The 10,540-nt window shown below is 39.1% G+C and overlaps 1 protein-coding gene across 2 annotated transcripts in view; it reads left to right on the top strand.

The window, feature by feature from the left end:
• Window positions 1-1,658: 1,658 nt before the first annotated feature.
• Window positions 1,659-10,540, top strand: part of LOC132110289 (matrix metalloproteinase-15-like) — a 141,656-nt gene continuing 132,774 nt past the window's right edge. For both annotated transcript variants that reach the window (XR_009424636.1, XM_059516862.1), the window contains exon 1: window positions 1,659-1,956. Coding sequence is in view for 1 of the 2 variants with exons in the window: in XM_059516862.1 (XP_059372845.1) it covers window positions 1,825-1,956 (132 nt within the window). In the remaining variant the exon portion in view is untranslated. The remainder of the gene's footprint in view (window positions 1,957-10,540) is intronic.

Genomic DNA, 10,540 nt, shown 5'->3' with positions numbered 1-10,540 from the left:
TAAATAGTAATACATTTAAAATACATTAAGAAATGTAATTTTGGAGAACACACTTAAATTGAAATTAAAATCAATTATTTTACATGTGATTTAGAATATTGATAAATATATATATAAAATAAGTGTACTAATTTAAAATACAATAAAATCATAATTATGTAAACTGTATGTTTAAGTAATACTTAATTAGACATTATCATAAAGTGCATTTTTATAAAGTGCACTTAAGTTTGTTAAGACCTGTTGTCATTAAAGTGTAATCTCTTTAAGTACACTTAAGTGGCCTTTAATTTGAATCATATGATATTATCTGCAAATGCACTTTAAACAAAGTATACTTTTAAGATTGGAAGTACACAACAAGTACACTTTTAATAAAATTAAGCACACTTCTTTTTCACAAGGGTTCTGAGTATAGGCTACATCCTTTCGGAGTTTTTACTTAACCTCCTTTCTAAAACGGGCCTCGGGACTTCACAGCACTTACATATTGTTGAGCTTTTGTTGGTTTGATTGCATCTATTGTTTTCATTTGTAAATCGCTTAGTCTAAAAGCGTCTGCTAAACGACTAAATGTAAATATTCAAATTCGGCTTGTGAAGATGGAGCACACTACCTTCGTTAGGTCTATGTATTACCATATAAGTATCATATTATTAAATGAATCAAATGCTTTGGGATGCATTACAATCTAGCAACAAAACTGTCCTGTAGGAGACGCTGTGTCACACTATGTGACTGTTTTCAGTGAGCTACACAATCTCATTCAAGCAGTCACATAACATAAGCAAACAGTTGGGTCAGTAGCCTAAAATCGATACACATAATGGCATCTTGTTTATTTCGTGCACGGTGTAAATAAATAATCAATAATGAATAGTTTTTACCTGTCTGAGCTTGACCAGAGCATATTTCTGAATGCCTTTTCAATAGTTTTATAGAAATAGCCTACTTTCCGAAGTGAAAACGCATTTGGGTACTTTTTAAATTACAGAGCTCAAAAACACTGCAAAGCAGGAATACATTTCTTTGTATCCAGACTGGAAGTAGCACTGAATACTGTACTGGTGTCCGTTTTGTTGTGCCCCTCCTCCAGCTTTACAAGGCAGAGGGACACGCTGCAGGATTCGGCACAAAGTCCGAGTCACTCGCTGCACACGAGGCGCGTCACAACAAGCCACCAGCGAGCACGCGGCGGATACGACTTGGAACCCGCCCAAGAATCCTGAAAGAAAACGTGGATTTAAGTAACTATCATATTAAATATTTACAAGCAGGGCGGAGAGACAAGTGTCAGAGCGCGTCAGTCATCTGCTGATCATTTAAGCGCTCTCGAGGACCGACGGCACCGTTCGCGAGCGACTTTCTGTCTCAGGAAAAGCCAAATCTCAGTTGAATCAGCCACTACAGTAACACCAGCTGTTATTCATGTTGCGTTTACCGAGTCATACTACAAGAGGAAATTGCAATGCAAGTTGGCACAGCTTCTGCTTTGAAGTAGGTTTGTAGCTGTAATTAATTTATAGGCACCACGTGAGTGAAATGAAACGACTATTAAGTGGGCACACCCGCTGGATATGATAGCCCACCTAACACGCTCAGAAACTTCCGACAGGGCATCGGACCTCTGCGTCTGGGACTGTACCGCTGAAGAAGAGCCGCGCGCTTCTGCAGAAAGGACACACTAGAACTACACGAGAGCCCAGAATGATGTTGTTTTCAATCTGAGTGCATTGGACGTTTTGTGTTTTTAGTTGCGGACAGTTTGATTTTAACCTGTTTGATTACACTTTTGAAGAGTTATAGCTGCTATCACTGATCCCGATGACGAGAATGATGGCAGTATTATGCGATGACCCGTTCAGGTTGCTGTGGAGACGGACTGTAATTTATTCTCTTCTGGTGCTCTTGATGAGTGGAGCGCGCACCTTTGGAAATGAAACCTTTAACGGAGAGGTAAATGTTTAATGTATTTCAATAATGATCAATGTACTGCACATTTTTGTATCACAAATCGATCATATTATAGAACTCATACTGTTAAAAGTTGGTTGAGAACATGTTTTGGTCACTACATGGGCACCGATTTGATGGCTTAGCCTATATGTAGGGAGAGAGTTATATATGGGGCTGTTCAACTGTATATGCAGAAATATTTTTGCTTTGATGTTGATTTTAATGTTCAATTTATTTATAAAGCACTTTAAAACAACTCGCTGTACACAGTTACATTGATCCAATCACACAATAGCATAAACAATGCTTTTTCTCTCTACTGAATGTGTTTGGAACAAGTGTCAATCATATAGGCTATTTGGTCAATTTCTCATTTAGGTTTAATGCACTGAACAGTTGTTCTCTAGAGCAGAGTCTCAGGTCTGTTTTTTATATGACAGCTGATTTCAGCAGAACGCTTGTAACTCACCATGTGAATGGCAGTGATATCAGAGAGCAAATTAGAAAGTTATTTAGCTGGTAACTATTTTTTTACCTCTTAAATTCTTGTAGCCAAACTTTGGGATGTTTTTAGTTTGAAGTGGTTGGAGGTACTGTATGGGGAGTTTGTAGTCTGTGTGTTTTGAGGTTTGTTAGTGGTTTCACTCCATGTATATGCAGTGCTGCAGTGGCACAAACCCTGTCATTGGTGGTCTGGCACTCAGCACAGAGACTAACAGAAGCCAAAGATCTAAACTCTCTCTCTGAATTGATTATTTTACTCATCAGTTTCACAAATCTGACAGGGAGCCTCATATTGATCCTTTCAGGGATCTGTTGCCATGTTAATCTTTTACATCAGTCCTGACCCAGATTAACCTGAATCATCTGGAATAACATGATCAATAACTAGATGTGCTCCTCTGGGCTGACCCCAAAATAGGCAGATGTAACCTGCAGTTCCCACACACCTGGCTATCACATTGCCTATACTATCGCCCAACAACTTTTGTGATACAGCCAACTTTTGCTGTGATGGCCAAACACTTCCACAGCCTTGTATAAGAACACTCTTAGAAGGTATAAAAACTTTCACTGGGCCGGTACTTTTTCAAAAGGCTCATCTTTGTACCTTTTATGTACTAATATATTTTTATGGTCTCAATATGCACCCTTTAAGTACTAAGTTGTGCCTTTTGAAAAGGTAACTTTTTTTTCTGAGGATGTACTGGTACTCTTTAAACAATTAAATTCAGTTTATTCATATAACAGTGCACTTCTTGAAAGATCTGTGTTTCTGCATCACTGTCCTGATCTCTAGGCTGGGCTTTCTTTAAACCCAGAGCTGATCCAAACCCTTTTAGAAAGAAGCAGTTTCTATTAGTCACAAATGTTGAATGACAGCAGATAGGACTGCACATGCCTTAGTGGTAGATGGATTTTTGGGGGGATTATGTGTTAAAGCTGTATGTATGACTGACTGACTGATTGGGGTGTGGTGAGACATCTTTAGGGACAAAGGCTCAAATGCAGTTCTTAAACCTTAGAGAAAAGTTTAGTATGCATGCATTCTCTTACTACAGTGCATCAGCTTTAATGTTTGTGATTATGAAGCTGACCCTTCATCTAGCACTCAAAGTCCATAAACATGTTGTTTTGGATTTAAGGACATAGGTGTTGTGCCTACAATTTGCATTCAAGGTTTTCATTTAAGGATATGAATGTTATAAAAAAAAGGGTCTCATTCAAAATTCATGGACTATTCATTTTTTATAAGCACAGTAGCTTAGGGGATATACTTGTTCTCAACCTAAATGAATTTGACTTTTCTAAATGAGCGTCCACGTGCCTGAGGTTAGTAGTTTGCATAAAACACACCCAAACTTTCTCCATTTAAGGGCTTCCACACAGCCATTCTTTCATAGTATTTCATCACTGTGAGCAAACACATGACACTCCTGCCTGAGAGAGCTTGAGCAGCAAGATCCTCAAGCAATGTCATGTGTATCATCTTGAAAACCAGTTAAAAAAAGTCTGAATGTAGAGTTACATGTTTTGGATGAACCCTTAGGGGTGAGAAAAAGTGCAAACTCAAAGCTTGTGTCAATTCACCCTTAGCACAAACAATGCAGACGCTTGAGTGAGAATAGGGAGTGTTGTGAGTTTCTCTGTGGGTGTTGCTCTGAGAGCCTTTTGTCATTCAGTTCTTTACAATACAATACTTCATAGAAAAGCATTTGCTTTCTCAAACAAATATATGATTTCAAAGTGGTGTCTTATGAACGTGTACTTCCTGGAGTAGGGATTTGGCCATCGTCTTTTCCCTCAGAGATAATCTTCCTTTTCAGATAGCTTTATCTTGGCAATTTAAATAGTTATTTCTGGATATGCCATGTCTATAAAAAAGCTATGAGAAGTGTTGCATGGAGGGTGTAGAGGTGTTGGCCTGCTCTTCTGTGCTGCATGTGATCGGTGAATGTAACAGCTGTTCTAAATAGGCCACAAACAGAAACATTTAAGAGATGTTTAGGACTGCAGGGCTCTCAGGCAGCTGAGACACAACAATGAGACTTCTTGTGTTCAGCTGACTTTATTCAGAGGTGCGGGGAGATAGAGAGACTGGAAGAGCTCAAGGAGCAGGGAGAGTAGAGGGTTTATGAGGACTGTACTTCATAGGGAGCAGACTGTATCACTTCCTGCAACAATATCTCTATCCTCCATTAAACCCTGGAGTCCCACATTTTCCTCATGTTCTTTATCCGCCCTCTTTGTATCCGTGGAACGTCGGATCCTTTTGATTTCCCACAAACTCGTGGCGAGCTATTTGTGTGGGCTGCCTCACTGTGACTGAGAGGGATAATGAGATGTGATTGGACCGTGGAAACCGCATTAACTGCTAATTATGTCCATGTCTCAGTGGATGACTTGTACTTCTGACTGGTCGGTCTATTTCCTCTTATTTAGAACCAGGGCCACATTCACCAGCTCAATTACTGTACGGTCATGAGGGGATAGAGCCAGATTCGCTAGGCCTGCCTTGCATATAGGCAGCTGCTTTGTACACACAGAAATGGACCATCATATGTGATTGATTTGAAACACTTTTCATAAACCGTTGGAAAATTTTATGTTTGGTGCATGTTGCCCTAAAGAAAAAAGAATATTTAAGGAGTATTTAATCAAATATATTTATATAAATTATACTATAACTTCATAGTTTTATAGTTATTTTGCATTATTTGCTTCAATGACACCCGCAATGCTGCTGATAATACAGTGTACTAATATGAAAATTAAATACATATAATTTATAAATAAAATTATAATTGGTATAAAAAATCTTTTAAATGCTTTAAATAGGTGTATTTATCATAATCAGTTATTTTAGTATCTCTTTCTTTTTTGTTTTTATTGTGTGTGTGTGTGTGTGTATATATATATATATATATATATATATATATATATATATATATATATATATATAGTACAGACCAAAAGTTTGGACACCTTCTCATTTAAAGAGTTTCCTTATTTTCATGACTATGAAAATTGTAGATTCACACTGAAGGCATCAAAACAATGAATTAACACATGTGGAATTATATATGGAATTATATACATAACAAAAAAGTGTGAAACAACTGAAAATATGTCATATTCTAGGTTCTTCAAAGTAGTCAACTTTTGCTTTGATTACTGCTTTGCACACTCTTGTCATTCTCTTGATGAGCTTCAAGAGGTAGTCACCTGAAATGGTCTTCCAACAGTCTTGAAGGAGTTCCCCGAGAGATGCTTAGCACTTGTTGGCCCTTTTGCCTTCTGTCTGCGGTCCAGCTCACCCCTAAACCATCTCGATTGGGTTCAGGTCTGGTGACTGTGGAGGCCAGGTCATCTGGCGCAGCACCCCATTACTCTCCTTCTTGGTCAAATAGCCCTTGATGCCTTCAGTGTGAATCTACAATTTTCATAGACATGAAAATAAAGAAAACTCTTTGAATGAGAAGGTGTGTCCAAACTTTTGGTCTGTACTGTATATATATATATTTGTAATTTTCTTAGAGTATTTCTAATGTCCGTGTAGTTTTTATTATTTTAATTCAAGTTTTAGTACACTAAGTTAAACTAAATTAAAATGAGAAATGTTGAAGATTTTTTTTTTCATTGTAGTCCTGTTAATGATAATTTTATCTACTTAGTATCTACTGTATTTTTTATGGTTTTAATTGTTTAATTCATTAAGATTAGCATCCACAATGAAATGTTCTATATTTGCCTAATACAGTATATATTCAATATTAAATCATGTAAAAAAAAACACTAATATTGACCAATAGCTGATGTGATACAGATATACTGTGCATTTCATAATGCTTTCTAACTTCTAGAGCTACACATAGCTATTAGTCAGTTGCTGAATAGTTTTATTCAATCTCTTTTGGTGTTACTTCCACCTCTTTCCAATAACTCCTTATTTGTCCATTTAATTTAGTTTGGCATTTCTGTTATCATTGATTTAAGGTTATTGATTTACACAGGTGGAAAATGAAACTGACAAATGATTTATGTGCTTTGTCCTTTGACCTTGCTTTGAGTCTCATTACCCAATTGCCTGCCATTAAGGATATAACCTGAATATATTTTTTAAAATCTATTTATTGTATTTTCTGCAGTGACACAGATCCCTGTGGCCCAGTAGACTGGATGTGCAGAGCTGCAGAAAGAGAAGACCGCATGGAGTTTAAAATAAATTTGTCGTTGCATTATTCGCCAAACCAGTTACCTGATATATCAGAGCCAGAATCATGCCAAAAACCCAGTCTGGCTAAACCTTTCACTCCTCCTCTCCTCCTTGTTCTGTTTTTCTGTCTTCCTCTTAATCTTTTTAACTTGATCTTGTTCGCTGTCTCTCCCTTCCCTCTCACTTAATGACCAAAATATGGCATGCACCCAAGGCCCAGGAATAATGGCACTCTCTAGTCGTTAGATTCTTGGCTGACATTGTTCTGGACACACAGTGTCTCTCACACACACACTAAACCCAAGTCTTTTCACGACACGCTGTGAATCACAGGTTCCTGGAGGACGTGCTTTTGGCAGCGGCTCTCAAGGTCCAGTTGAGCCAGAGCTGGCACAGGGGCCGATGGGAGAGAAAGATGGCTCTCCTTGCTTCTGTTCTCTGCAAAGCCTTACTCTGTATGCATGACGTGGGATGTTGTGATGGTGGGATGGATGCTGAAACACTTCAGTCTTTAAAAGCTTAATTTATCTCATCCATTTCGATAGCCTGCAACGTATGTCTAGCTGAATGATTCCAGGTGCCCTTGACCTAAAGAAGGAACATGTAAAGCATGAAAGCAAGAACGTTGTTGTCCTTTATGAGCCAGTAAGCAGAACACTAGGGTAATGTCTTTCTCTAGTGGGAGGACACACACCCTCCCACCTCTCTCCCTGCTAAAAGCCTCAGGGCTCTGAGTGACTGAAAGCGAGGCAGTCTTATCTGTGGGGGTAAGGTGTGTCCTGCCCTGCATAGCCCTTTAGCACTTCCCTCTCTCATAGCCCTTTGGCAGACACAAAGAGGACTGTGTTCAGGGGGAGTAAGAACGCTGGAGATTGTTTGATTTGGTACGGAAATACAAGTTGACAAATGATGTGGTGGAAAATAACACTTTTTATGTAATAAATCTAAATGATTGTAGAAAAAGTGTAGATTTTAGATACCGTAAATGATCATCAGGTTTTTTTAGCATTTGTAATCACTTTGTTTACTGGCCCAAATTCAAAGAGTCCATGCCCAAGTCTCTTCAGTTGTGGTTATTGGATCGAGTCCTTTTTTAGGTGTTACTACTACAAATGGTAATAATGACAATAATTAATACATTTATTGACTTATTCTATGTTAATACTACTAAGTAAAAAAGTTTATTCACTAAATAAAACAAGAAATATTACTATTGTTGATGACAAATGCACATTACAAGCAACCCAAACTCCTAGCACTTGCAGCAATGAGTTCATGTTGAGCACCATATGTGAAATGAGCTACTCCGAGACACTGAAAACACTGGATCATGAGCTGCTTGCGTATAAAGGAACGCATTGACACATGTCACTCTATAAAATCCAGCTAAAGGTGCTTTCAAACTAGCACTTTTGGAGCTCAGTCAGGTTCAACTGATGTCATAGTTCAGTAAGTTTGGATGATGTGAATGCTGTCTTTCGATCTCTGGTTCAGTTCGTGGGTGCGCACCAGAGTTCGAAAGACAGCGTTCACATCAGTCAAACTTACCGAACTATGACATCAGTCGAACTTGAGAAAAGGTGTGGTCTGGGATACGGTTCAAGCGAACTTCGGTACAATTTGCAGAAGTGAACCGCTATTAAAGGGGTCATATGACGTTGCTAAAAAGAACATTATTTTGTGTATTTGGTGTAATGCAAGGTGTTTATGTGGTTTAAGGTTCAAAAACACATTATTTTTCACAAACTGTACATTGTTGTTTCTCCTCTATGCCCCACCTCTCTGAAACGTGTAGATTTTTACAAAGCTCATCGATCTCAAAAGAGCAATGTATGCTGATTGGCCAGCTATCCAGTGTGTATTGTGCCGCGTAAACCTAAAACCATGTCTGCATTTGTGATCGGAGAAACTACAAACGACAAGCTCTAACAGTTTACTCTACACTGCTTAAAACTTGCGTTTAAATAATCAGTGGCTAATCCTTTACATATGTAAACGTACTTACAGGCTGTGAGTCAGAAACACCAAACTATCTTTGCAAATTTGAAATTAACCCACTTTATAGAAAAATTTAAATGACCGTAACCCTCCAGCTCAGGTGAGCCTTCCGTTTCTGCCTGATCTCCATGCAGAGATCAAAAGGAATGGAAGAGGCCATTTTCTTCTCTCATCAATTGGGGCTATTTGGGCAGTTCTTGTGGTAGTTTAGCAGCGCTCCCCTTTACCAAGAAGGGTTGCCTATGAGTGCGCTACTCTTTTTCTGAATTCTGAGTTCTCCTCTCATGTGAGATTGAGTTCTCTGTCATTTCCACAGAGCGCTCCAGCATTATTTCCACAGATCGAGTTGATGACTCTGAAACATATTGTTTTGGGATGCACCATTCCATCTATGAGCTCCTCTATAAGAGTGCCACGAGTGGCCTTAGAACAGTATTTAAAAAATCCATGTTATGGTAAGTGTGCACGTGAAATCTTTGGGCACTTTCTGAAATCCACACTGTGTTAAGTCCGCACACTAGTGCTCTGCTTGCTTTATAAAATACTATATGGTGAGTGCTTCACGCGGTTGCTTCATGCCCTTTCTTGAGTTGGTAAAAACCCGTTCATCTTGGGTGCCACTCCACCTATATATCCTCGGATACCTATCTAAACAGGGTGTTGCTACTAGAGATCTGTTGAGACCGCACCTTCAGCAAGCTTATGCAAGAGCAAGCGGTAGCCCCTGTGTGACATGCAACACTTAGTATAAAATGCTAGGTTCTTAGCCGTATCCCTTTAAAGGAATCTTTCTTGATTCCAAGCCTTCAGCTCTACCCCGGGCCAAGGCCCTAACAAATAAGTTGGGTATGTAGCCTAGGTCTTTGGCCGTAAGGGGTAATGTCATGGACAGCCGTCTAAACGTCCCAGGGGCAACTCCCATGGAAATGGTAGAGTTGGTACTTAGTGTTCACCATGATTCTGGCCTGCACTCCCCTCAGCATGGTGGTGTGTGTATACTGTTCCCCATAGAGACCCCTAGAGGACGCAGCTTGAAGTTCCTTTGAATGGGAACGTCTCAGGTTACGAATGTAACCATGGATACGAGACACTGCGTCCTCTAGCTCCCTGCCATGCTTCGGACGCAAGCTTCAGATGAAGAAGTGAATGAGGGAACCATGGTTACATTCATAACCTGAGATGTTTCAGACCCAAATAAAATAATATGAATGCAGTACAGTGGGGGCAGGGGAGGGGGGAGCAATGGAACTCTCATTCGGACTAGGCAATTGAACCAAGTGTGAATGCACCCTAATATATATTTATCAAATAAAAAAGAAGTCCTTGTGATTTGTTAGTCGCACTAAATGATATTGCACTGTTTTGATCCCTACACTCTCAGAATAACAGCTGTCACTGGGGTGGTACCTTTTCAAAAGGTACATATTAGTTCATATAAGTGTACTTTAGTATCAGAACCTAATAGGTACAAAAGTGTACCTTTTGAAAAGATACCACCCCAGTGACAGCTGTTCTACCTTTTTATTTCTGAGAGTAGTCTGTGGAACTTTAACCCACAACAGACAAGAATTGTTAATCTGATGACTTTGCATTATTTGAGGCATCATTCACCTCTGTAGCATGGAAGTAGCAGAATGACTTAGGTGTAAAAGTTTAATACTTATGGTAAGGCATTTGTTCTAAAGCCTTAAGTACATATAAATAGTTATGCATGTTGGGCTATAGTGACTTTTCACTTCTACACAGTATCTGGGTTGGTGCAGTGGGCCAGCTATTTAGCTGTTTATCTCTTATTCAGCTGCCTTCACATCTCGGAAGGGCACACAGCCCTGTGCTTTCTCTGGTCATGCAAAATGGAGATTTGGACCA

Source organism: Carassius carassius, chromosome 2 (assembly GCF_963082965.1).
Source record: "Carassius carassius chromosome 2, fCarCar2.1, whole genome shotgun sequence".
NCBI lineage: Eukaryota > Metazoa > Chordata > Actinopteri > Cypriniformes > Cyprinidae > Carassius > Carassius carassius.
The sequence above is the reverse complement of the archived record's forward strand: the minus strand, read 5'-3'. Positions and strand labels throughout refer to the sequence as shown.